The sequence below is a fragment of the Chenopodium album genome, chromosome 2 (genome assembly GCF_948465745.1).
Source record: "Chenopodium album chromosome 2, dcCheAlbu1.1, whole genome shotgun sequence".
NCBI classification, from domain to species: Eukaryota; Viridiplantae; Streptophyta; class Magnoliopsida; order Caryophyllales; family Amaranthaceae; genus Chenopodium; species Chenopodium album.
In genome coordinates this window covers 78,072,685-78,100,423 of record NC_137835.1, presented here as the reverse complement: position 1 = coordinate 78,100,423, position 27,739 = coordinate 78,072,685, and the positions used below count along the sequence as shown (strand labels likewise).

The following is a 27,739-nucleotide window of genomic DNA, read 5'->3' as shown; positions in this document are numbered from 1 at the left end:
GTGGGCCTCTTCCCTCCCAATCACCCCATCAGCAATACAGAACCAACCATTTCAATTTTACAGATTAGATAAGCCACTCCCACTTTAAAGCTTTCTCTCAAAAATCCAACAATATCTCTCCTCAAAATTCTCTGTTATACATTGATTTTCCCTCCTTTCTTTGCTCAAACTAAGAAGAACAAGAAAAGAGCAAGAAACCCCAAGAATTAATTGCAGAATGAGTACTGCTTCTTTGTGCCAATCAACTCTTCAATCTCAGATCAATGGGTTTTGTGGGGGTATTAAAATCCGCAAGATTCAACCTTCTTCTTCTAACCCCAATTCTATTACCTTCACTAGGTATGATATTTATGTTTTTTATGATTTTTTTCATCTGGGTTTTTTCTTTTGAGCTGTTATTTTGATGGGGTTTACAAGAAATTAGGAACTGAGTAGAAATAGAGCGCATTATTCTGCATTTATCTCCATTTAGTTTGATTGTTGTTTGAATTGCTCCATTTAAGTTGTAGTTATTGACTGGTTCAAAAGTTTGCTTATGATGCAAGAAACCTTAAGCATTAAGTGTTAATAATACTAATGGACATATGATTTTGTCATGAATTCCGAGATCAATGCTTAGTTAGCAAATGTATTTATTGCCTTAATAACTTGAAATATAAGGGATTGGCCAGAGCTTGGGGAAATTTTTTATGGAAGTACTTACTGTGAATGATTGTTATGCTGATTTGTTGAATTTTGAAGATGAAAAGCATTTGCTCTGGTAATTGCATGATTTCTGACAAGGGGAATCTGCAATGTTGTGTGTATGATTTACTGAATGTTAGTTCAATGAGATCAGAGGAGTATATTTTTTAAAGTTTAGAGGATCCTTTGGATAAGTTCTCGGTGAATTCCTAGGACTTGGTGCCGACTTGCTTCTCAAAGGACATTGTACATATATATGGTTAAATTGGTGGCATAATGGAATTGGATGATGAGATTTCTTTGTGTCTATCGATGATCTATAGAAGTAACAAAGCACTATTATCTAGCCTGATTTATGCATAGTTAGAACTTAGAAGTAAAATTTGTATAAATTCTTCATGTGGAAGGGAATATTTCAATCGATCAAAGTGTTAGCATACTGAAAGAAAAAGCAAAGCGAAAATTACATTGTATGATAAAATAGTTACACAACCTGCCATGGTAACTAAGCTCATCTATGATATTCATGTGCATGATCAACATTTTAATTTTATTTTCACAAATATTGGCTTCTTTGAGGATATGTTTGTCCTAGAATATTCAAGTATTCCAGACTACTGAAGTCCTATAAGTTTGGCATGTGAAGTATATTATTAAGATAGTGAAACACAGATTCCATTTATAGTCTTAATTTTCATGTTTGTTGTGGTAGGAGAAAAGTTCAAACTGTTGTGAAGGCATCTCGAGTTGACAAGTTCTCTAAATCTGACATCATTGTTTCTCCATCAATTCTTTCTGCTAATTTTTCAAAGCTGGGTGAGCAGGTACCTATTTCTTTCTTCTTCTTCTTCTTCTTCTTCTTCTTCTTTTTTTTTTTTAATAACTAGAAGCATTTAGGTAGCCTTTATTAGCTTGATTGTTTATTATCATTCTAGCTATATTAATTTATGTGATATTCTCTTACAAATCTTTCCTAAGTGTTATTTATGGAATATCAATTGTATCTGATGTTATGTGTTCTTGACTTCTTGCTTGTAATACTTCTAGGTAAAAGCTGTTGAATTGGCTGGTTGTGATTGGATCCATGTTGATGTAATGGATGGTCGATTTGTTCCAAATATCACTATTGGACCTCTGGTTGTCGATGCTTTGCGGCCAGTGACAGATCTCCCACTTGATGTGCATCTGGTAATTTCTCTTCCAGACATACCACATTTTAATGGTTAATTTTGGGTACTATGCTTACTTGAAGTTGATTTGTTTGTAGATGATTGTAGAACCAGAGCAGCGAGTCCCAGACTTCATCAAAGCTGGTGCTGATATAGTGAGTGTTCACTGTGAGCAGTCATCCACCATTCATTTGCATCGGACCGTAAATCAAGTAAGTTATTGGTATATTGGATGAGCATTATCTTTCTAGGCTTATGTTTCTTCTTCATTTATTTATTTATTTATGATTTCCTAAATAATGTTATTATATGAAATATGATATTCTCATTTGGCACTTAAAAGATGCAAGCTCTTAAAGATGGTTCTTTTAATAAGATTGCTCGAGTAACCCCATATTAAAGTGTCACTATTCCATGAGAACTTGTCTACTCTTCCCATGCCCATTAAAAATGACCCATATGTTGGTGTGGCTTCATCTGGCTTTAAACACATGGTTTTTACATGAAGAATGCACCTTATTTTCTCTTCTTGGGTGAAGAATGATCCTTGAATGTGATTACAATTGGTTGCACTTGGCCGCTTGTACCAAAAAAGGAGAAGCTGATCGGTGGTAATTTACGTTTTATTCTGTACAAACCAAAATAAACAATCCTACACTTAAGCCACCTGGTAAATTTCGCTAGATGGAATCTCAACGAGGAAGAGCAAGTAGAAATCATGCAAGAGTGCTTCAATGAAGAATTGAGAATTGGGAGGGTCAAAAGATGTATTGGGTATTAATCTAGGCACTGACCTCAGTTGAGATTTCATAATTCTGTTTAAAAAAATTCCTATATAATGGTATTATCCTCTAGTATTCTCCTTCAAGGGATTTGGAGCTAAGACATTGTGGAGTGTGGGTCACTTGTTTTCTCAAGAATTTGGCTTAGAAGGTCTGAGATTCAGCTTCTGTAAAATCTGACTAAAATTTACAATGTGCCAAGCAGCTGTTAATTGTGACAATCTTACGCTTGCCAGAATTAATTACTGAAGTTTTTTAATAAATTAATCATCCAGTTGATCATAGAACTCTGAAGTTAAATTTTGATACTTGACTGGATCTATTAGCTACTTATATGAACCTCATGGACAAGATGTGCTCTCAGAACTTTGCACCAAAATTAGGATAAGACAGAAAACTTGTGTGACACCAAGGAAAATTATTGGGAAACTAAGTTTATTCGTCCTGTTGTCTCCAACCACTACACAATACTTCCTTGGCTATCTCGCTCGTATACCACTATCACCCAATTCCTCCCCCCCCCCCCCCCCCCCCCCCAACACACACACACACACACACACACCCCATTGCATCTGCAGGTGCAGCAGCAATGAGCATTATTCAAGGAGTGAATATGCTCAAATTAGAATTTTCCAGATTACATTGTCAATCTTATAATAAGTTATATTCTTTGTCAATTATCTTTCTTAATACATACCTTAAAGCCAATCTTTCAGTTTCTAAATTAAATGTATATGCTTCAGATCAAGAGTTTGGGCGCTAAAGCTGGTGTTGTTTTAAACCCTGCAACCCCGCTAAGTACAATTGAGTACGTGCTTGATGGTAAGTCTTCTCTTGGTGGAATGGACTGAAGTCCAAGCTTGATTCTTTACGACTTGACTTTTTAGTGGTGTGTTATATCAATGAGAAATCACAAGGCAGGGAGAGTATGCATAGGTTCTTTCTGTCTTGTTCTTATTTTCCAGGAAACTGTCCAGTGTCCTGAAATGTGATTGCAAATTTATTTTAGTTTCCTCAGCAGGACACTAGATGGATGTACTTGGATTTTTCTTTATGCAATACGACTTACAAGATGATTCTTAATAACAGTGGTTGATCTGGTCTTAATAATGTCCGTAAACCCTGGTTTTGGTGGACAAAGCTTCATTGAGAGCCAAGTGAAGAAAATCTCAGATCTAAGAAGAATGTGTGTAGAGAAGGTATTTGTGAAGTTTCTTTATTTTCCTTTATTTCCTTTAAAACTATAGCTTGATGTCAAAAATTGTCATAAATTCCCATATAATTGGCAGGGGGTGAACCCGTGGATTGAGGTTGATGGCGGAGTTACTCCAGCAAACGCATACAAGGTAATTTTATTTATCTATTTTATTTATCTATTTTATTTTGTTTAATTTTCTTAAAAAGTTTGTAGATAAATGCAAACCTATTGAAAAAGTCATCTAAAGGGCCAAGTAAAAGAGGGCATTGCACATTTCAATTGGCTACTTACCCAAATTTTCTGTTGTTGGTTGTTTGTTATAGAGTATATAAACCAATCTTGGGCTTCAACCATCAGCTTAAGATTTTGGTTGAGATGATCCTTTAACAGTTTGCTTCAATTAAATGCATTACAATTTTCATCCCATCTTGACTAAATACAAGCCTTGGCATGCTTGCAACTGTGTCATGTGAGGCTACTTTAGCTGTCTTTTTCTGTTGTTATTATAGGCACTATGAGAGGCCAGATAGATTGCTAAACTTTTAACAATTGAATTTCAAGAACCTTTGAAACTGTTAAAGATGTGAATATATTACGGTGCAAGTCCAGGTGAGCCCGTCTTTAAAAGCTACGATGGTACTTTTAGCGCCTTGTTTTTATATTTTCACATGGAAAACTAAGGTCCATCATGTAAGGTTACAGGTGACCTAACCCAATGGCAGGCCCCCCAAGGCCCCAAGTTCCCAAGTCCCCAACATGTCTCAGTCCTTTCATTTGCAGTAACGCTTCCTCTTGCTTGAGACCATGAGTATAATTTTTTGATTGCTAAAATCACTATTACAATCTGCAAATTGAATTCTGGTGTTATTTTCTTAGATTTGGCAAACATAATGATTTTGCTTAATTCTGCAGGTCATCGAGGCTGGAGCCAATGCTTTAGTTGCTGGTTCTGCGGTCTTTGGAGCTAAAGATTATGCTGAAGGCATCTAATATACTGCCCTTGTACATTTTTCATTTTTATAATTTGCATCGCTTCATTTTAACATTTTGAATTGAATCTTGTGCAGCTATAAAAGGGATTAAGACCAGCAAAAGGCCAGAACCTGTTGCAGTATGAGGATCCAAATGTAAAATTTTGTTGACAATCAAGACCTGGATTCCTAATACAAAATCTCCTGTATGTTCCCTTCTCATTTCTTTTTAGATATCCAGCATAAGATCTTTGCTAGTTCAATTACATCCATTGTGGATGATGAATAACTTGATGAATTAGTTCTATGAATCGATTTCCTTTAAAGGAACACTTTTGACTTTTCATTCTTTTCACCTTTAAATAAAAGGTAACCGTGTGAAAAAAGTGAGCCTCTGTACAATAACATGTTTTTTTAAATAAGATGACATGCGAAATGTGGATATCAACTAGCTTGGTCAAAGTATTTCAATGGGGGATTGCACCAGTTTAAAGAGAGACTGCGAAGGTGGGGTGGGGGTGGGGGCATTGATTATCAAGACTCGATGCCCTTTCCATCTGTATATGACGCATGTGCATTCGTGGTATGGAGTCCCTGTATAAGTTCCGTAAAAGTATACAACAGTCTATAATGTTTCTATTGTGGCATCTGGCATGTTTTTGGATTGTTATCTAATGTAACATCTAGAGTTGATAAGATTTAGACATCTAGAGTCTATATTAGGCATTTATTCTGGCGCTCTATGGGTTGTTATCAAATGTAACATCTTGGGTTCGTATGATTTAGAGACATTAGCACACGTATGCTCTAGCTGTTTTGATGTTAATTTAATGTGTATCAAAATCAAGTGTACTTCTCACTTTACTTTCATTTGTTTCATTTTCCTAGGTCTCGAGCAGATATATATATACAGCAGCTGTTTGGAACCATGGTATTAATGCTTGAAGATGACGTTCAGCAAGAGTGCTTGTAGATTAGAACTCTGTTACATAGTATTGTTTTACATAAGCCTCGTTTATACTAGATTTCTTGGTACATTATCAATTCATAATCATCTGTACATGTTATTTTGGATTGTATCTACCAATAAGATGAAAACTTAAGCCCAATTACTTGTGGTCGGTTGTTCATCAACTTTTGTTTTTTGATTTCAAATCATTTCTAATTTACAGAATTAACACGAAACTATGAAAGGGAAAAGCAGCAATTCAATCTGAACTGTATCCATTTTGAACAGTATTGTTTCCAACCCAATCACTTGTAATTTGATGGCTGAACATATATTCAGATTTTCTCATAAGAAATTTATGAAAACTTGGCGACCAATAAAAGGGGCAGAAATGATTTGGAACTAGCAGCAACAGCAGGCCGGAAGTAAACTAATGCAAAACTTACAAATTGCCAGCACTTCCTTCCTCAATACTGAAGAAAATTTGGTTACATTCCGGATGAGGAAGGAGGCTCTCTAGGGTCACTCAGTGCTCACTAAATATATACAAAACTAATTACGCATAACTCAGCAGAAAGGTGTGTCGATCATCCGACAGTTGACAATTCATATATACATTAGAAGTATTCAGAACAGCAAATTCTAACATCCCTTCTACAAACAGGACAGGAGCTCCGTGTCACAAGCCACTTATCCACACAATTTTGGTGAAACGTGTGTCTGCAGTGAGGCAAACTCCTAGCCGTATCTCCCACTTCAAATTCCTACGCACAAGTTTATAATAACAATCAGCATTGTTCTGTTGCTGGGAAATTGGTATTTGAGTAAAGCATACTGTGATGGATCTTTCATTATTATTGGGGTAAGATGAAAAATTAAAGTAAAAACTGAGTAAAGATAGACCTGCAAACATATGGTGCAGCAAACGTTGTCCGCTCCTCTGTTAATATCCAATATCACATGGCATGGCAACTCCTTAAGTGAATCCTTAGATAACCCTCTCGCAGCAACATCACCATAAATATCATAAGCATCGTCATAAATAATGTTGGCGATGCTTGCCTGTAAGTTTGCAACGAAATTCATAAATTTCAAATTATACAAAAGATGAAATGAAGCCAATAATCTCTTAAACATTTAATTAGTACGGAGTAGGGACGATGATGTACATGCTTGATGCAAAGTTAGCTTATCCTATATCTACTTAGGTATAATCTCGAAAGAGCTTAAGTAATTTTTTCAACAATCAAGAACGAGACTGATGTATCAAATATGTTTACAACACTATGATTTACCTGCCAATAGTACCCAGTAAGCACCGCAGGTGGTAATTGTTCCTCAACAAATCTCCCATGGAGTAGCTCCTCTATGAAATCAGCCTGAAAACAAAGAGTAATTAAAAAAAGCAACAAAATAAGTGCACCAGCTTATACATAGATATAAAATCATAGAAAAATCTCTGTTTATCTTGTAACTGGGAATAGAAGAAGTCGATTTAGAAAACAAGGCATCTTTTCAGCATTCACACAGAATCAATGAATTAATCAAACTCAGCATAAAGTGAAAAACATAGGCCAGATTCATATTTCACCTAAAGTATTATGAAATTAAGATTTGAGGAAAGGAATCAAAAGATGACAAATATGATTTTCAAGAACCCGATGGTAGTCCAGAAAAACCTTACATACAGCAGCCTTTATGAAATATAAGTATGAGCTTCTGATTTCTATATTCTAATATCTCAGGCATACATGTCTAGGTCTTCGAAATATCATAAGAAACAGATGAGCCGTAGCATACTAACCATGGATGAACTAAGTGATCCAGATTGCTGTGAACACCAATAAGCACGAGAGGCCTCCAAAACCTCTACAGAAAGAACAGCACCAGCCACAGCACCCAACCCTGCACCTCTGAGTAATCCATTATCAGAAGCTCTACCAGCTAAAGCTCCAGTAATGGCTCCTGTAAATGCACCAGCTGCAGAATACAAAAAATCAGAGGTATAAAACAATACCATATTGCCATCATGCCGTCTATATTCTCATCCGCATCCCCTTTTCCAGCCCATTCCCTCATTCAGAGAAAAAGAAAATTACATATTTAGAATGTTAAATAAAAATCAAATACCAAAAAATAAGACGGGCAGCAAACATTAAAACTCCTACCTACACACAGTATTCCAGGAAGTCATGAAAATTTGAAGACTTCATGGACTCATTACAATTTAGTGTAAAACAAACCATAACTCAAATGGCCTAATCACATGTACAAGGTAATAAAGTTGGGAGCTACATGTTCATACATTTACGACTACAAAGGCAGCAGAGATGTTCCGATAAGAATAAGATTGTAAGTTACTTCACAGCAAATCAGAAGTAGGTAGCAGGTCAGTAGACCTTGGAAAACATAAATTCTCAGAAAGGAAGAAATCAAAGCAAAATAATCACTCTGCTAAAAAGAATTATGATTGTATAATACTACAAGCATAAATTAATTTAGCGATGTGACAACTAGATTTAGACAGAAATCATATCTCAAAGTCCCAATCACAAATTTAGGTTCAATCATCATTTCATCAACCCAACTTAAGATCCTTCCAACCATATGTTATTAAACCAAGTACTAGCTCACTACAATAAATTATTGTCGATAAACAGTCTTTATAATAACATAATCATTGTAGGCGCAACAGTTAAAAATAAAATAAAAGCTCAAAATCTTTGACAAAATCTCAATGCAACAGTTACAAACTACATATGACTTCCAACAATCACAACCAACACATCATTTCAGAAATATCAAAGAGCACCTTCCATCATTAGAACATCAATCTGTACAATCAGCATAACAGATCTACTAAAAACATACAAAGATCAAAACCTCAATCCAAAACAATCCCAAAAAAGACTGAATCTTTTTTTTTTTTCAGAGAAAAATAAATATTAAAGAGAGAAATGGAGATTAATACCAAGAGCAAAAACACCAGTGAGAGCACCAGTAACAGCACCACCAATAAACTTGGGAATATATTCATAAACTCCAACATCAGTAGATTCAAAAAACCCATCTCCAAAATCCTCCATTTTTAAGTTTAGGTGTCAGTGAAAGAGTCGTTGGACCCAATTCAGAATTCCCAGAAAAACCCTCAAATCTGAGACTGAAAGAGAGAGAAAAACGAGGAAAGAACTACAGGTGTAGGTGGGGTGATGGTGGAACCCACATTCATAGATAATGAAAACTGAGTTATCATTTGTACGAATTAGGGGTGCCCTATTTGTTTATTTTTTACAGATCCACAGAATTTAGGAAGCATTAAAAAGCTGGTAAATTTAGGTTGCTGTTGTTAAATAAGGTACCTCACAGAACATGACTCATTCAACCCCGAATTTTATGTTGATACTGTGTTGAATGATGTAATAAAGTCGAGTTTTTTTAGTCTTTTCGGTAGGAAATTGGATTGAATTGCTTGCTTAAGTCCGTATTCGGGTATTTGATTGGATATTGAATCTCGTACATATCACTGCCTTTAATTTTATGTGTAGTAATTAATCAAGACAGATAATTTGTGTAATCATTTTCATTAATCGAGATCTCAAGGTCGATTTCAACAATATAAATGACTTGCAATCGAATCTCATTTATTTTGCACGGTCCCTGAAAACCAATATTGTTTTCAGAAGGCAAAATAAGCGGCGGACATCGTGGCCTACTTTGTTTATGATATCACATTATCACAGGCTCACAGCTGCTCTTTAATGTCATTGATTTTCGACTCGTAATATTATTGTGCTCTCTTTTCAGTTTAAATTTCAATTCAAATTGTCTCTGAGCAGTAACATGGAGTTTAAAAAAAAATGTACAACACTAATATATTAAATTATGCTGATGAGGTTTTTACAGCAAGTTGTTCATCAAGGTCTCAAGTCGAGCTTAAGTTTCAAGTTGAATTCACTCAAATCGACCTAGTACCTGGACCGCAGCTCATGGTTGGATCTTCCCTTTTACCTTGGGGAAGGGGGGAAGAGAGAGAAGGAAAATGAAAAGAACTCCATTAGAGTTAATATAATCCAATGCATTCAAAATGATAGTGAATTAATCATCTCAAGAATTAACAGAAGTTCGTAAGAATCTAATTTTATACTCCAACACCCATCACCACTGCCAGCAAACCTCCTCTCCTCCCTCCGAAAAAAGGTCTCACGGGAGGGAGAGGGTAATATATGGCTATGGAATAAAAATACAAAACCAGTACTGACTGATGCATGCACTACCCAAATTGGCAGACATGATCAGTATAACTCTGGTCATTAACTCCTCTTGGCACCCTCCTTTCAACCAGCTGATTCCTGCACTGTTTTTCATACAACCAGAGTAATCACATTCTACCTTTGTATGGAACTGTTGCACCCTTGCACCTTTGATCTCCGTCATCTAGACCTATTCGACAAGGAACACAACAGATTGAGGATGATAGTGAAATGCTACTTCTTTGTGTACAGTAATGGATGGATATTTGGTCTAATGAGAAACTAAGAATATTTTCTCAGTAAAGTTTCTGGTTTATGGAATATGGTGAACGCAATCACGTCATAGGCTATGTTCTCTTCACCTAAAATAAATAACCACAGAAAATTTTCCGTAAGTTTTCAATAATTAGGACCACAGAAATTCAAGTTAACAAATGCAATAAATTCATATAAACTCATATAAGACAAATTCAAGTAAAAAGAACACCCCCCCTGGTAGCAGTAAAGTACACCTAGAATCTTAATCTACTAGCAATTGCATGCATATCAAATTCTGTTCTCACATTATGACAGAAGCTGGTAAGTAAAGGTAAAAAGCAAGAATGAAGACAGAAACTGGAAGTAGAAAAAGGGCAATGGAAGTAGTTGAAACCCAATTATGTGTCATAACTCTCACAAGGACCACCTACTTCAAGGAATGCACAAAATATGGAGGTTATGCAACCTTGTGTTACAGACCTTATAGTAATTGTAATACACAACTGTTGGTAGCTGAACATGGAGGGGGGGGGGGGGGGGAGTTTTTTTCCTAATTAATAGTTCCATAATCAACATACATCTATTAGACAACTGATAGAAAGTCGAAGGATATTGTTTTCCAGGTTTGATTAGTATTACATTTTGCAAATTAGTTTGTGTAGACTACGATTAGATAAGTGCAAGACTCTAGAATTGTGAAACAATATAAAGAATAAACCTTACAAATGGCTACAGTATAAACCTTGTACTATGGCGATATGGCCATCAAAAGCTTTGTTAGTCAAAGACATAGGAAAGTTTCCTAATATCATAGCATTTTTGAAGGAAAATAAAAAATCAACTCAAAGGCTTTGTTCTTTACACCTTACAACAAATAAGTTATATAAAGTACTTCTAATTGCCAAGCATGGCCCAAATACAGGCTACCCAACTTCATTTCACGGCTACAATTCAGATAAGTTCCAATAAATTCAAACAGTATCCAATAAGAAATTCCAATAAGTTATTTTTGGGTGAAAAGAAAGAAGTCCAAGACAGCTAATGCCAGGGGCAGAAAAAAGGAGATGACTGGTTATCTTATGTATGCTTCAACCACTACACTCCTAGGAGCAGCTGTTTAAGACGATTAAGAGTGCACCATCCTTAAAAACAACCGTAACATGATCTTACAGAACACAGTGCTTTACACTCACAGAACCCGCTGAATAAACAATATGGCCATCCATAGACGTTATAACTTATGAAATCAGCACCGAAACAAAATTTATGCTAAATCAGCATTTCAAGTAAAAAAAAATTACAGTTGCCTTTGTATTAACTAGTACAAAGTAATTAATAGAGGGTATTTGATCAATAATGTTAATAGCATGATGGGATCAGGAAAAGGCCATCGCATTTACAGAAATAAGACAAATAAAGAGGACATCAAAATAAAACATAAAAAGACACTTTCACAAGACAGGGAGAGTAAGAAATTTTCACCTTTTTCTAAATGAAGTCACACAAGACCTTGCCGTGAAAGATCATAGTACATAGTAGCAGTGCAGCACCCAGCATTAATCCTTTTAAAACTTAATGCCTTCTTGAACAACTGTTCAAGTTCTGCCATGAGAGCTCATGATGGCAAACTTGGCAGTCGAAGCTATTATTAAGCAAAAAGCAAGTTGCCAGGGAAGGAGGTTCTGACAATTCGAAGTAGTGGTTGAGAATAATGAAAACTGTAACACTGCAAGAATGATCTGACCACGGCTAATATGACTCATATCCAAGATGTGACGCCACACTGCACCGTTACCAAGAGGAAAGCAGAATAATGTTGCCCTGTTGAGGACCTGGAGGTCATGCACTTTAGGCCAAGATATCAGCATCCACACAAAGAGGGGAAAATGAAAACAGTTTAAACATTCGTCCATTTTCCCATACTTTCATAGTGTCATTGTTAGATGATAAATGTTTTGTATTTTTCAATAGTTACTGATGTCGGATGGATCTGGAATATGATCAGAACTTCTGACTATTCCCATCAAGTGTTCAAGGACATTATATATCTCAGCTTTCAGGGGATGGTGAGTGTCTCCGGCAACAAATTCATTCACCTCACTTGCCACCTCAACTGAACTGCAACCAGGTATCCGGCGACACTCTATGCGATCTCTTACCATCATTTTTTCATACCAAAGCCCCCTTCCAGCATACATGTTTGACAAGGTAACATCATCACCAACATGTGTTGGATCCAAGTTCAATAGCTGCAACCGAACCTTTGCACCAAGCTCAATATTACCATGATTACAACATGCTCCTAGCAAAATCCTCCACATCAGTGCATTTGGCTGAACTAGCGTTCCCGATATAAAATCATAAGCCTCCTCCAAGAGCCCAGCTCTGCAAAAAAGGTCTACCATGCAGCCAAGATGAGCTAGCCTTGGCCATAGCCCATAGTCTTCCATCATGCTTTTGAAATACTGCTTACCTTCCATTACCATCCCACCATGACTACAAGCCATAAGAACTCCCAAGAAAGTAACATCATTGGGAAGCACAGATGATTTGCTGCCCTTGTCAGAACTTCTAATTTGTTTCATTCGTGCAAACATACCAAGAGCCTCAAGAGACTGCCCATGTAGTGCATGCCCAACAATCATAGAAGTCCATGTAAATACATCTTTTTTCCCAGAGATGCAAAATAATCTGCGTGCAGCTCTTATCTGTCCACACTTGACATACATATCAATGAGAGCATTACAGAGGCAGAGATCAATTTTGAGCCCATGTTTACGATAAGTATAAGCATGAATCTGCTCTCCTATGGACAATGCACCAAGATCTGCACATGAAGCTAGAGCAACAGTCAGTGTAACTTGATCGGGCTCAAGTTTGCTTATCAGCATCTGCTTGAATATTGCAAGGGCTTCACTAGCCATGTTGTTATCGATGTACGCATTAATCAAAGAAGTCCAGCAGATTGCATTTTTGCAGCATACTTCATCAAATATACGATGAGAACAACCAACATCCCCCATCTTTGAGTACAATTCTATCAAACATGTCTGGAGAAATATCACAGATTCAAAGCCCACTTTCTTGACGGTTGCATGCAATTGATGTCCCTCAACTATTAAGGACTCTTGAGTACAAGCCTTGAGAACATACAAAGATGAGTAGCTGTCCACAGCAGATGGATTTTGCCTCCAAAGTTCTCTGAAGAATACTATAGCTCTTGTAGCAGAATGTGTCTCGAGATATTTTTTAAGCGTTTGATTTGCTTTAGGTGGTCTGAGCAAATCTTGGAGCTTAGATCTGGGTTGACTACTTGTGAATGAAGAATTTACCACCTTACGGATTGATGAGACTCTATTCATATATATCATACTCACTGCACAAAAATTCTGGCCTTGCTATTCTTTCACATGCTATGAACTTGCAGCTTTACTTGACAGACAAATATAAGAAAGACCTGTTCAAACATGAATGCACAACAATAAGCAATCAAATAAATCATCCATTAACAACTAGAAAACTAGCCATAACTCCATAAGATTCCAAAAATAAAATTGAAGAGCTAGGATACAAGTCAATACGATGATTAACTTCTCAACAAGATCATGAAGAGCCAAATTTCATGGTTTCATGTAACTAGAGGAACTTCTGCAACACTTGACCATAACTTTTCCAAATAACACTAGAAAACTAATACAGTCAAAAATAAGAATAATCTATTCAGTCTCACAAGATTTTAGATTGAAAACTTGATCACCAAGCAGGGCTAGCACCACCAGTGAAAGTCAGTGACGCTAAACTAGTTCACCTATGCACCAACTTATTCTCTTTCATTTTTGGAAATCTACACACAAAAAAATTAAAAAAAATAAAAAAAAAAAACATTGAACCAATATTCAAACTACTGGTAGCAATTAACATAAGTAGTATTTACCATACCATATTAGCAAAGCAAAAATAATATTTTTTCCCCCCTTTTTTTTGGGGGGGGGGGTGGGTGGGTGGGAGGGGGGGATGACAGGGAGGGGATTCATGTATAATTGAACTTAAAAATAGCCAATGCAAACAGTATTGAGTACAACAAAAACTTATTTTCTCACCCAGTAAATTTTGGTTATCCTGTCTCAGTGTCTCTTAAGACATGAGGGTAAGAAACTTCACCCAAGACAGTCGGGAATCTAATTGCATGTTATACATCTGAAATCCTGGTCAAAAAGAAGGGCGGAACACCATCTTCTTCAACAGTTATCCTTTTCTATTCTGATCCGTAGAAGATGGACACAAATATAACAACAATTGACAAAAGGACTTTTTGTATTTTAGGCTTCCCCTCCCATGATACACGTGCAAATCTCAGCTGATAGAAGCCTAAAAAAAAAGTACTTCACCATATATCCTAGCGAGAATTTGGCAGACTTCCATATACAAGTATTTCTTTGTACATTGCCAATTTCACGAATCAACATTAACAAATAACAAAGTGTCTCCCAACTGCTTGGGAAACATCTGCTTGGACCATGCAGCACCTAAGCCAAGTATATCCTCAAAGCACTTCAAAGCTGATTTGACATCCCCGATTTCTTGGTAAGCCTTGTGTAGGATTGGGTAAATGATTGTGTCAGGCAAGAAGCCTAATTTGAACATATCTGCCTGCAACATCAATAAATTTTGGACATGCAGAGCTCGGGCATGGCCCATAATAATGATCATGTAGGTAATTACATCAGCTTTTAAACCAAGATTTCTCATATCTGAGAAAAATTTACTAGCTCTAAGCACTCTTCCTTCTTTACACAGACCTTGTATAAGAGCCGTATATGCTACATGATTAAAAGGACTTGTTCTTTTCTCACACTGATTTTGAGTGCCTTCACAATGTGCAGAAATAGTACCCTTTAAAAAAAATTTGGATGCATCATTAAGACTTCCATCTTTGCACAACCCATCAATGAGACAACTAATTGTGAAACCATTAGGGATGAGCCCTTCCTCCTGCATTTCTTTATACATGCCAAGAGCACCCTTTGTGTCAGCATTTTTAAAAAACCCATTGATTAAATCTGTATAGGTCACAACATCAGGCAAAATTCCTTTGATTATCATCTCTGAGTATATGCCCTTTGCAGCATCCACATTCCCTTTTTGACAGTATCCATGTATGAGTGTAGAGAAGGTGATAACATTAGGTTCTATACCTTCTTCTATCATCTGTGAGCATAGTTCCAGAGCATTCTCCATGCTGCCTTGTTTGCAATGTCCACCTATAAGAGAGTTGTATGTCACAGAATTCACAAGAATTCCTTCATCTTTCATCTTTAAAAGTAGATCATCTGCTTCTTTCACCCTACCTACTTCAGATAAACCCTTTATGAGAATACTATAAGTAAAAACATCTGAAGGGATACAAAAAGCTTCCATCTCGCCATACATAGCCAGAGCTTCAGTGAGATTTCCAGCCTTACAGAGTCCATCCATCAAACTATTGTATACAAATACATTAGGAGGAATACCAGCCTTCATCATACAAGGGAAGAGGCTTTTTGCAGTCTCCACTCTACCATTTTTGCAAAAACCATCAACTAAAATTCCAAATGTAACAACATTAGGCACCAAGTTATGGCTAAGCAATTCCCTATATAGTCCCATAGCATGTGGCAAGTTGCCTATTTTACAGTGTCCATCCATCAAAACATTGTAAGTGTATAAACTGGGAATTACATCAGTATCTTTCATCACCCTAAATAAATCTTCCGCTTCTGACAACCTATCCTTATTACACAAACCATGAATCAAAGTCGTAAAGATAACAACTGTTGGTCTGAACCCTTTCCCAACCATTTCATCAAACAACACTCGTGATTTCTCAATGTCCCCTTCACCACAACAAGCACCAATCAAAGTACCATACGTAACAACAGTAGGAACCATCCCTTTCTCAATCATCTTGTCATAAGTTCTCCAAACCGAATCAAACCTACCCGCCTTAACTAACCCATTCAAAAGTGCATTACAAGCCTGAATTGAAGGCAATTCTTCAATCTTATAATATACCCAAATGGCTTGATCTATAAGACCCATCTCAGATAATGCAATCATTAACACTCCAAACACATTTTTATCAAATTTAGACTCACCAACCCGACTCAAGTCCTTAAAAACAATGGAACAAACACGGGAAGGTGGGCAAATCAAGAGAAGATCCTGAATGAGGCATTTTAACAAACACCTAGCCTGCAAGTACCATTTGGCCTTGCTTAAAACATGAACAATCGCCGAATGAGCTCGGCGATTCTTTGCTACATCAATCGACATGGAAACTGAATTGAAGTAATTCAGTGCTTGATCAGGGGTTTTACTACCAAGTATCCTATCAATGACCTTAGTCATATAATCATTCGATGAAGTACTTGAAGAAAAACTGCTCATATTTAAACATGGTAAAGATCTCTTTAAACAACAAAATATTGTTTTCTCTGATGAATAAACCCTCAACATTTGCTCAAAATAACTAAAAAATACTCAAATTACCCAATTACTGCATTAAATTTCTAAGCTATGATCAATCAAATTTCTGGGTTTTTTTCTACATTGTTAAGAAAAAGGTGGGCAAGCGAGAAATTACCTCAACAAAATTTAAAAGGGAAGATTTGGGGATTTGAAGTTGGGAAATTGAATGGTTAGTCTGAAAATTTTAGAGGAATAATTAGGGTTAAGATTCGAAAGCAAGAAGAATAAGTAGAGAGAAAGGGATGAATGGAGGAGAGAGAAAATACCGGGTTGCTGCAAATAGATGGTAGATGATGCCGCCGGAGAAACTAGGACTGCTCGAACAAGAACACCCAAGTTAAGGAACTACTCCGTAATCTAATACTCGTAATACGGATTACCCAACTCGATTTTAATTGCAGCCATTTAAAGTTCGTATTTTGTAAATTGCAGGCATTTAAATTTTTTTTTACAAATTGCAGCCCAAAAGTTTGTATAAATTGTAAATTGCAGTCCAATTTAATTTTTTCCATCGGTTTACATGTTGAAAAATCTTCAGCTAAGGTTTTAGGGGTCATTTTAGCTCTTAGGGACCCGAATTGAGATCGGAATTAGCAAAAAAATAACGTAAGTATCTCGTTTTGCGTAACAAAAATGTATCGATTTGTGTGAAACTGTAAATATGAGACACTTACGTTATTTTATTGCTGATTTCGAGCTCAATTCGGTCCCCAAAGGCCTAAAATGACCCCTAAAACCTTAATCGGAGATTTTTCAACATGTAAACCGATGAAAAAATTGAATCGGACTGCAATTTACATTTTATACGAACTTTTAGGCTGCAATTTGCAAAAAAAAAAAATATAAATGGCTGCAATTTGCAAAATACGAACTTTAAATGGCTGCAATTTGCAAATTTTCCTTTTTTTTTTGTGAAACACTAGAAATTTATTTTACACTAGGGTAACCTTGTGCGATGCACAGTTTTAAAATAAAAATTTAATTATAGACATTTAACACATACTGAAAGAAAATTACTACTTCTTCAGTTTTTCTAACTAATTTCTAATTAAATATGAATATACAAATTCAAAAGTACATAATTTATATATTTAATTAGGAAATTTCAATTAAATTATATTATTAACTATTATTAACAATTTGTAAATAAATAGCATAATATGTGTAGAAAACCTAAAATTTAAAATTTAAAAATTCAACTGAAATATAATTTTCAAAGCAATGTTAAATAGGGTAGCTTTAAAAAGGAAAAAAATAGGACATCATCCTTGCATTTTGGAGGGAAAAAAATAATAAAAAAGTGGCATGTAGGCAGTGATAACATCAACGGTTGTTATTTTAGTATATAGTATATACTAAGTTCTTTGCCCAAGCAATGCTCGCAAATTCACAAGAAAAAAAATATATTTTCATAAATTACTACTTCGTATAAATTTGAGAAGTTCTATTTATGTTATGGAGTATCAAATTATTACAGATTAGATACGGTGATGTAGAGTACTTAATACTTTTATCTAATTTTAGTTTTTCTGACATCTTATGAATTTAAAATTGAGTTCATTTTATATATTAAGTTATTAACGGTTAAAGATTCAAGGGAATATACAAAAAAAAAATATTTTATTTATTTAAGTTGTTATTGTTGCTCTATTTTTTAGGTTGCATTTTTTTTTTTGGTGAAAGAGAGGGGCAAGCCCCAAAGAGAAGAACAAAACAAACTAAAGAACACAAAACACCAAACAAAACAAAACAGAAAGCAAAGAGCTTGTTTAGCATCAGTTTTGGTTTTCAGTTTCCAGTTTTTTTGAAAACCAAAAACAGGAAATAAGAAAAAGGTGTTTATATAATAAGTTTATATAATTTTTTTATTCATTATTGGACTCATCATATCATATACTTTTAGAAAACAAAAAACCCAAAAACAGAAACCCACAACAATGCCAAACGAACCCGAAACAACTAGAAAAACAAAAGCAAAACAAACAGCTCGAAGTTAGGCATGCTAAGCACGATCCTTAGGCACCATCCTTGCACGAGCAACCCCACTTATATCCTCCAATAAAACGACCCAAAGATCCCCGGGGATCGCCTCAAAAATCACTATCTTCTGATCGGAGTGGACGCCATAGTTAGCTAACCAATCCGCTGCTTGGTTGGTTAGACTCTCTGTAACAATGACTAATAGTCACATCCCACCCATGACGAGAGATAAGAGATCGATCTGCATTTTCGAACAAGATGAATATAAGGAGAGTGTGGAGGGACATCCTCCACTAGGAACCGCACTACCACTTCAGAATCTACAGCCAATTGCACCTTTCTATGGCCTGCATTCCAAACCAACACAAGTCCACGCAACACACCATAAAAGCTCAGCCTTGGTATTGGTACCTACCCCACAATTGGAAGCAAAAACTTCAAAGACTTCACCATCATGACCCCGCACAATACCACCAGCCCCTGCCTTCCCTGGATTTCCTTTAGAAGCTCCATCGGTATTGAGCTTAACCCAGCCAACACGAGGAAACTCTCATCAAATAAAAATTTCCTTCTTTCTAGCAACTCCAGCAGGTCCAGGGCCAATAGGTTTCTCAAGAGCACGTTTAATATCTCCAACACGAGTGAGGATAAAAGCCACTTGATCAATTGGCATGTTTGTTTCCCTTGAGAAAACTCTCTCGTTCCTCCAACGCCACAACCACCAAAGTGTAACCGCAAACACAGTTGACTTGTGCTCCTCAACTTCAGACCCGGAATTCTCTAGGTTCGAGAGAATCCAATTAGCACATGATCTATCTGCCTCTAAACTAGATCTATTCATCCCCAGTTTGATCCAAATAGCAGCAGCTACAGGGCACTCACGCAAGATGTGGTTAGTATTTTCTTCAACCATACCACAAACCTTACACCTCGGATCATTTGTTAGCTTGCGGATAAAACGATTTCTGACATCTTATGAATTTAAAATTGAGTTCATTTTATATATTAAGTTATTAACGATTAAAGATTCAAGGGAATATACAAAAAAAATATATATTTATTTAAGTTGTTATTGTTGCTCTATTTTTTAGGTTGCATATTCTTTTTTTTATTTTTTTATTTTTTTTTTATTTTTTTTTATCAGCTATGTTATTAATTTTTATGAACAAAAACGAGAAAAAAAATAAAGAAGAAGAAGTTTTTGGCGGGAATTTTTTTTAATACAAACACGACACGTGTACTTTGAGGATAATGTTGGGGATTACTTTAGTATATTACTAGTTCTTTGCTAGAGCATATTTTTTCCTGCCTAAATGCATTGATGACATCATCATATATATATATATATTTTTTTAATTTTAAAGCTAAGCTACTTCCTTAAATTACTTTCAAAATTGGATTATAAATAATGACTACACTATTTAAAATATATATATATCAAATACGGAGTAGATGCTTCTGCAGACTATTGTATAATTGTACAAATTTGCTAATCATAGAAATCAACCTTTTTATTTTGTTTCCTAAATTAACAGAATAAATTGATTGTCCTCAATATAGCTAAAAATGATATATTTATCGTTATATATTTTGATAAAACCGTGCATCGCACGGGACTAACCTAGTTAAATATTGACATTTCCAAATAAGGATATGGAGCAAGTATTTATAAACAGCCGAAAAAAGAAAGTGGAACAAGTATTTAAAAACGAAGGGAGTATTATTTTTGTAAGGTAAAGTGAACCTGCCTTATTTTTATTAAAATGAACTTATTTTACTTAAATATTACTTTTTTAAGATGAAGTGAACATTATCTTACTCCCTTCGTTTAATATAATGGTCCGCCTGGATGGCTAGATTTAGAGACATATCTAAGGGAGTAATGAGTGTTGGGATGATAATGTGAGAGAACATATTTGATATTTCATGGGAGCAAGTTCAAAGAAGGTTTTGCTATATTACTATCCTACATGAGGGTAGTAGTAGTTTTCTATTTTTTTTTTCCAACAAAAAAACATACTACGTACTTCCTCTGTTCTTTTTTACTTGACCTGTTTCTTTTATCACGCTTGCCAATGCAAAACTTTAACAATCAATAACTTAAATTCTCCATAAGTGAAAATTATAAAAGTTATATATTATAATAGTACTTATTGAGACGAATCCAAAAAGATCATACATGAATATATTTTTCCTTACATATTATTCACAAAAGACGGTCAAATGAGGGGTGATGAATAGTGTAAAAGTTAAAGCGGGTCAAGTAATAAAGAACAGAGGAAGTATAACAGAAACAACAATACAACAAAACACACCTACCAGAGTATAAAATTGGGTAAGGTATAAGTAACCTCTTAAAACAACACAATTTTTATTTTTTTTAGGGTGAAAACAACATAAAATTTATTCCATAATCTTTTAGCAAATCTAAAACTAATACCACACAAGTACACAACAATCATAAATACTACAGAGTACTTCATATTATTCATAACACTCACATAATCCACCTTTTAACTAAGGTCAACACACATAACATTTGTAAATACAAGCCTATACACTACACACAAAATAACGAGAGTACAAACATTCACATTCAACATCTTAAACATTTCTTCACCAAAAAAAAAACATCTTAAACATTTACTCCTAAGTCCTAACCTCAAACTATCAAAGTAACTCCCATAAACTCTTTAACTAGTCGTTGACAAAACTGACTCGTATCCGGATTATTCATCTTCGCCCGTAATTTCAACGACCCTAACATCACGCTCACGCCCTCCATCATGATTGCCTCTCTCCCAATCCCACATCATTTCCCTTACAAACTTCGGAACCACAACAGTCAACACACCATTCTCAATTGAGAAGCTCATCAACTCAACCTTCGCATCCTCCGGCAACCTCAACCGCCACGAAAACCTCCCATCAACGGCGCTTATCTTAACAAACCCGCCATCTTCCGCCGTAACTTCCACCTCGTGCTTCTCAACTCCGGCCAATTCCGCTACAATCAAGTGCGCTTCAGGGATCTCCTTGCATTCCAGCCGGGTTCTGACGTCGCCGGAGGTTTCGACGGCGAGTTCCGAGTATGGGACTGTGCGAGGAGGAGAGAGAAAAGGGGAGAGTGGGAAGTTTGTGAAGGGTTGGAGAGGGAAATCGTGGGAGAAGAAGTGATCCCAGAAGTTTTGGGAAAATGGGGTGAAAGGGGTTGGATTGTTGGAGGTGTTTCTGGGGATTAGTGACATTGCTCACTATGTGTTTGATGAAATGCTTGTGAGAGATCAGAGATGAGAATACAATATACTAGTAGTCTAGTACATAATAATGTTGAGTAGGAACATGGTTTGATATAGTAGTGATGTACTAGAACGTATAGAAGAATCGAGAGACTGGGTTGGATTAGCTTTTAGTGCCTTTATTTAGTCATCTTGGGACCTACCTTATCATCATTCTGTTATACCAAGCAATAAAACAGAAATTATTTATCTCTTGATGCGTGAACCAAACTGACAATAGCCGTGTCGTGGAGAACCATTGACCTAAAAGACGATTGCGCTCTACCTCCTGGTGCAGTAGACTAGAAACGGTCGCCCTCCAGAATAAGCACGGCGCCGGAGTTTATGTGCACTCACAAACCCGACTGGAACTCAGAATATTTGCCCAGAAAACAGAACAGAAAGAACTCGTGTTTAGATAATTTTTTAGAGAAGAGAGAAGACTGATTGTGTTGTGTATTCTGACTGGAAAAAGCAACGAGTATATATAGGCAGTAGAAGGGAGACCAGAAGCATAAAACGAGGGACGAATCTGGCTAAGAAAACGACCAGATTCATTCAGCCAATCAACAACGGAAGCAAGAAACAAGGAATTAAAAAGAATATTCTGTTTAACAAAGAAAGGGAAATAAAATTTCTCCAAAAAGATAACAAGGACCAACGTCCGCGCATCGCATTTCCCGAGACCCGAGGCCGGCTCGACGCGCGTGTGTGTGTGGAGTAACACTTACCTCTCACTCACTCAACTAAGTAGTGCTAAGACACTACAATATAAAAACAAGGAAAAACCTTTCCCCCCAACCAATGTGGGATTTTCCCCTTTCATTTGTTTTTCTCTCTCTTGTTTTTTTTTTCCAACTCTCTTATTTTATATCAAGAACTTCCAACACACTCATCACTAACTAGTGTGTAAATGTGATTTGTTGGTTTACCTTAGTTCTAAAGTGATTTGTTTAGAAATTACCGTTTTCGGGATAGTAATGAGGTCTTGCTTTAATGGTTAAATTAAGGGTTAATTCTTTACTTCTATGTATTTTGAATTCAATTCATTGGAATGGCTAATTGTTTTTTATGATGAATTTGACAATTAAACAATTTCACTTTCTCCCTTTTCTTTAAGTATATTCTCTCCAAAAAAAAAAAAAAAAAAAAAAAAAAAAAAAAAAAAAAACAAATCAACCAAGTTAGCAAAGCTAAATACTTTGAGTGTATAGGGATTCATTCCCCAAATTACCTCTATTAGACATTTAGACAAATAGAGTACTAGGGATTGAATACCCAACCTTTAAGTTATAAGATGCCATTTAATAAAAATTTTGTTATATAATACGTAGTAGTATAATATTATGCATTTATGCATAATTAATTATCTTAGGTATTAAAAAACAAAATAATTTATCTTAGGTATTACATGTATGTATATTATGCATTTATGTGTTTAACAATTACTCCGTAGTAGCGTTTTCCTTCTAATTTAGTTAAACTTGATATCATTTCCTACCTTATTAATCACTAATTAGTACTCCATTCGTCTCTTAAAGTTTGCATCCCTTTAAGTTTGCCTAATTTGTTTTTAGTTGTATTATCAAATCACACTTTTACTATCACTAAGTCAAAATTACTACAATAACATTACTCTTTTCACCCCCAGAATTTCTTGTAACCAAATATTTTTTTTTTAAAAAAAACCTTTATAATGTAACAAACAAAAAGGAACAGAGAGAGTATCATTTTCCTTTTAATATACAAGTATGAATTCCAATGTCAATATGGCTTGGATAAAACTTAACTCGTGTTTTGGACAAAATTTTAAGTTGAGTTTTGACCCGTCTATTATTCCTAGTTTTGTATAGTTTAGACAATTGGATTAGATAATAATTACGGAGTATTAGTACGAGTCAATATTGCCAAGTCTATCTCTATTTTAGAAGTTTAGGAAAGTCTCTTAGGAGACACCTCTTTAGGGAGATATCTAAGTATCTAAGAGTTCAAGAGCTACTCTGTATTGACTGTGAATTCAAAATGTTTGTTGCAGAAGCTATTCCCGCCATTAAAATCAACTTAAGAGCTCACCAAAAACACATTTTCTCTCTCCTTAAAACCTGTAACTCCATAAAACAGTTAACCCAAATCCACACTCAAATTCTCATCAATGGGTTTTCCCATAAAAATTTCCTCATTGTTAAGCTGATCTCACTTTATACAACTTATGGGTATTTCCGGAATGCTTGCAAGGTGTTCGAGGAAATGCCTAGCCCATCAACCACTGTTTGTAATCAAATGATTAGAGGTTATGCACTTAGTGACACACCACAACAATCAGTGGAATTATATTGTAGAATGTTGTATGAAGAAGGATTAGTGCCTGATGAATACACATATTCTAATCTTGCAAGTGCTTGCGCGCGATCTTTGATGTTCAGAGAGGGAGAACAGATTCATGGGAGAGTTTTGTCAAATGGGTATTACTCAAATAGTTTTGTTAGGACCAATTTGATCAATTTGTACTTGGGGTTGGGAGATGAAGTTGGTCTTGTGAATGCTTATAAGGTTTTTGAGGAAATGTCTGATGAAAATAATCCTGTAACTTGGAATTCATTGCTTTCAGGGCATATCAGGTGTGGAGATTTTGATGGGGCGGTCAGAATATTTGATGGGATGCCAGTGAGGAATCTTGTTTCTTGGACTACAATGCTTTCGGGGTGTGCTCGAAATGGATGGTATAGGCATGCTTTATTGTTGTTTCAAGAGATGAGAAGAACAGGTTTGGAATTGGATCAGGCGTCACTAACTGTAGTTTTGTCAGTATGTGCTGAGTTAGGGGACTTAAGCACCGGGAAATGGATTCATTCTTATGTTAATAAGGCATTTGATGGGAGGACACGAGACAGTTGTGTACGTTTACACAATGCCCTCATTCATATGTATGCTAATTGTGGAGTGATAGAAGATGCATGTAGGATCTTTGAAGAAATGCCATGTAGAACCATAGTTTCATGGACAACCATGATCATGGGATATTGTAAGCATGGATTTGCTAAGAAAGCTTTAGAGGTTTTTGAATGGATGCAAAATTCAGATGAAGTAAAGCCTGATGCCAGAACACTTTTGGGGGTTCTTTCGGCCTGTAGCCATGGAGGATATGTTGAAAAGGGGTGTCGATATTTCAATGAAATGGAAGAAAAATGGGCAATTAGCCCCAGCATCGAGCATTATGGTTGTCTGGTTGGTCTTTTGAGTCGAGCAGGATTCTTGGAAGAAGCACAAAGGCTTATAGAGACTATTCTTATGGAGGCCAATGATATAGTTTGGGGTGCACTTCTTTGTGGATGTATGATTCACAGGAATCCTGACATTGTTTCCTATGCAGCTCAGAAACTCATAATGAAGCCTGACCTGGAGAAAATTAAGTATCTTGTCCCAATGTCAAATAATTATGCCACTGCCAGAAGATGGGGAGAGGTGGCTATATGGAAGAATATGATTGAGACAAGCTCAAAAAATGATAACAGCAGGAGTTGGGTGCAGATAAACGAAGTAATTCATGAATTCATGGCTGGTGATATACATACCACTTCGATATATGAGATGCTAAATAGACTCTCAAATGAAATCAGATATGATGACAATCATCATGATACAAGTGAGGAGCTAATTAACCTATAGAGGGTGGAATTTTCTGCAGGCCAGGAGTACTATTCCATAATATCTTGACAATCAAATCGGGTAACATAGCTGTGTGCCTGTGTAAGTTTATAATATTTGAGAAGTGAGAATCTGCAGAACAATCTAGCATCATCAGTGTCATACTTGATTATGATTGATTGGGATAATATAAATCCGAAGTCAGAGTTCAGCTGTTGCTGCCCTGTACAAATGCTGATTCGAGAAATTCAGTGTAAGGATTTCTTCTGCTTTTAAGGTGTTGCATCCTTAGGGTAAATGTAATCAATATTCACCGAACAAGATGGTTCAATGCAATAGATAGTTTTCTTTTCAGAGCTTTCATTGTAGCAGAGCATACATATTCTCAATTAATTCAGTGACAAAAGTATCTAGATGCTACCTGCTTTTTCTAAAGCAGTTGCTGTATGTTAAATCTGCAGAAAATTTCTTCATTAATAGGATGTATGAAACTTTTTACTCTGCTGTCTCGCTTGCTAACTTGAAAAGGGGGTTTGGTAAACACGTGTGAGCATTCTAATAGTAAATATGAGAAGAAAAAAATGGACAGGAATTTGAAGATGGTATATCTTCCTTCAATTTCTCTGCGAGTTTAAAGAAACTCAAACTCCAATTACCTTGTTTGGATCAATAATAGATTGCACAAAGTTTTTTGGATTTAGGCACTTTTGCATGTTTGGCAGTCTTCAGTTAAGTATATCATTTATTAGGTGAACTGCATCAGCCATCAGATATATCATATATGCAATATAACTTCCTAATTGTTTTTTCGTTTATTCAATATATTATTATTGCATAATCAAGCTTCATCTTGTCACCGATCTTGCACCAATAGAGATAAAGGGACCTTGCCTGTAAGAAATCACTTTTCTTGATATTATAGTCATTCCTTAATGCCAACACATTGCTTATTCAAATCTGGCTGTCCTAGAATGTATGTTGCAACCATTGAGATTAAACCTATGATTTCTCACACTATAGTGTATGACGTTTCCATAACAAAGTATTTGTATCATGGCCAATTTGTCTAGAAGCTGAGTAATTTGTATAGCTGTAGTATATCCTCCTTGCACGTCTACCACTCGACCTTGTGCATGGTAATGCTGCTATATTTAGGTAATCAATAATCAATTTTTAATTTCTGCTGTTTGCTACTTTGCAGAATCTGATGCAAAGTTTTCTTTCAAGGTCAGTTGGGAAGAGGCATTTGCAGACCCAATTTCAGTTTCCAGGAATCTACTACATTCACAGACTCTGTATCTTCCAACTGGCAGAAGCCTGTGAATGTGCTGCCTTATATGCAGTCGAGAACGTCTTTGGAATCATTGTAGCTCATTTCTTTTGTTGATCTCTGAAATAATGACCTTTAAAACTTCAATGGAGGCCTAATTCGGATGGAAAAAAATGCTTTTCTACTACCTGAAGTGAGCTTACCGTGGCATTATCACCTTACCAAGTTGTCTGTTCTGAAGGCATCTCCTTCAAATCTGGTACTCATAGTGTCTGAACTTGTTGCATCTGTGTCTATCTGGAGGAAGTGGACCTGAAAGTTGAATGTGTAAATAGATATATATGCTCTTCTGTCATATTATGATGCAAGCACATACTAAGTTCATGACAGCTTTAAGTAGTTATATGTAAAGATCTTTTGAGGTTAATTTTTGCTAGATTTGTTTAGTGCATAGTTGCTGAATCTTAGCTTAAACAGATATTACATATTTCCATAATTTGTTGATAATATAAGTGATCTGTGCTGTAAACAATGGCAAATCTGTTTGAGTTCAGAAATACAGGAAGTAGAGACACATTTGTTTGCTTGTTTCAAATTTGATGTAAAAATTGTTGACAAGCTTTGTTGCCATCAACTTAGCTTTATGATGGAGTGTTTGAAAAGGGTGTAATGAGTTGTGCACACCACATCCTCCAGATTAAAAACCCGGTCTAACAGTTCGACACTAGTGTCCTGAAACCACATCATTTGTCAATACGAAGGTTTTGAGTAGATCTTTGTGCATATTGTTGGCCATCT

At 35.8% G+C, this 27,739-nt stretch overlaps 5 protein-coding genes across 7 annotated transcripts; 2 read left to right on the top strand and 3 right to left on the bottom strand.

Annotated features, from left to right (window-relative positions):
• Nucleotides 1–15: 15 nt before the first annotated feature.
• LOC145601553 (ribulose-phosphate 3-epimerase, chloroplastic-like) lies at nt 16–5,913 on the top strand. Its single transcript, XM_081657593.1, has 10 exons — nt 16–339; nt 1,397–1,508; nt 1,732–1,872; nt 1,952–2,065; nt 3,379–3,457; nt 3,725–3,834; nt 3,925–3,981; nt 4,746–4,815; nt 4,901–5,010; nt 5,693–5,913. Exons 1-9 carry the CDS (start codon nt 218–220, stop codon nt 4,948–4,950), a joined length of 855 nt encoding a protein of 284 aa, XP_081513719.1. The 5' UTR covers nt 16–217; the 3' UTR covers nt 4,951–5,010; nt 5,693–5,913.
• A 383-nt stretch (nt 5,914–6,296) lies between these two features.
• LOC145601562 (NEP1-interacting protein-like 2) lies at nt 6,297–9,235 on the bottom strand. The gene is made up of 5 exons (XM_081657604.1): nt 8,725–9,235; nt 7,558–7,733; nt 7,049–7,132; nt 6,657–6,815; nt 6,297–6,517 (listed from the first exon to the last, which is right to left on the bottom strand). Exons 1-5 carry the CDS (start codon nt 8,837–8,839, stop codon nt 6,371–6,373), a joined length of 681 nt encoding a protein of 226 aa, XP_081513730.1. The 5' UTR covers nt 8,840–9,235; the 3' UTR covers nt 6,297–6,370.
• Nucleotides 9,236–9,807: 572 nt separating this feature from the next.
• LOC145601534 (uncharacterized) lies at nt 9,808–17,160 on the bottom strand. 3 transcript variants are annotated; one of them, XR_014104417.1, is made up of 3 exons: nt 17,035–17,160; nt 16,884–16,943; nt 9,808–10,365 (listed from the first exon to the last, which is right to left on the bottom strand). XR_014104417.1 is itself a non-coding variant. In XM_081657572.1 (3 exons), exon 2 carries the CDS (start codon nt 16,754–16,756, stop codon nt 14,714–14,716), a length of 2,043 nt encoding a protein of 680 aa, XP_081513698.1. In that variant the 5' UTR covers nt 16,757–16,943; nt 17,035–17,160; the 3' UTR covers nt 13,474–13,718; nt 14,362–14,713. The 3 variants fall into 3 exon arrangements, 2 of the variants coding, with proteins under 2 accessions (XP_081513698.1, XP_081513705.1); XM_081657572.1 differs by lacking the exon at nt 9,808–10,365 and adding an exon at nt 13,474–13,718 and having other exon boundaries at nt 14,362–16,943; XM_081657579.1 differs by lacking the exon at nt 9,808–10,365 and adding an exon at nt 13,474–13,718 and having other exon boundaries at nt 14,362–17,155.
• Nucleotides 17,161–21,213: 4,053 nt separating this feature from the next.
• LOC145588734 (18.3 kDa class I heat shock protein-like) lies at nt 21,214–22,147 on the bottom strand. The gene has a single exon (XM_081645347.1). The coding sequence runs from the start codon at nt 21,994–21,996 to the stop codon at nt 21,478–21,480; it is 519 nt and encodes a 172-aa protein (XP_081501473.1). The 5' UTR covers nt 21,997–22,147; the 3' UTR covers nt 21,214–21,477.
• A 1,901-nt stretch (nt 22,148–24,048) lies between these two features.
• Nucleotides 24,049–25,861, top strand: LOC145588728 (pentatricopeptide repeat-containing protein At2g20540-like). The gene has a single exon (XM_081645341.1). The coding sequence runs from the start codon at nt 24,049–24,051 to the stop codon at nt 25,690–25,692; it is 1,644 nt and encodes a 547-aa protein (XP_081501467.1). The 3' UTR covers nt 25,693–25,861.
• Nucleotides 25,862–27,739: the final 1,878 nt, after the last annotated feature.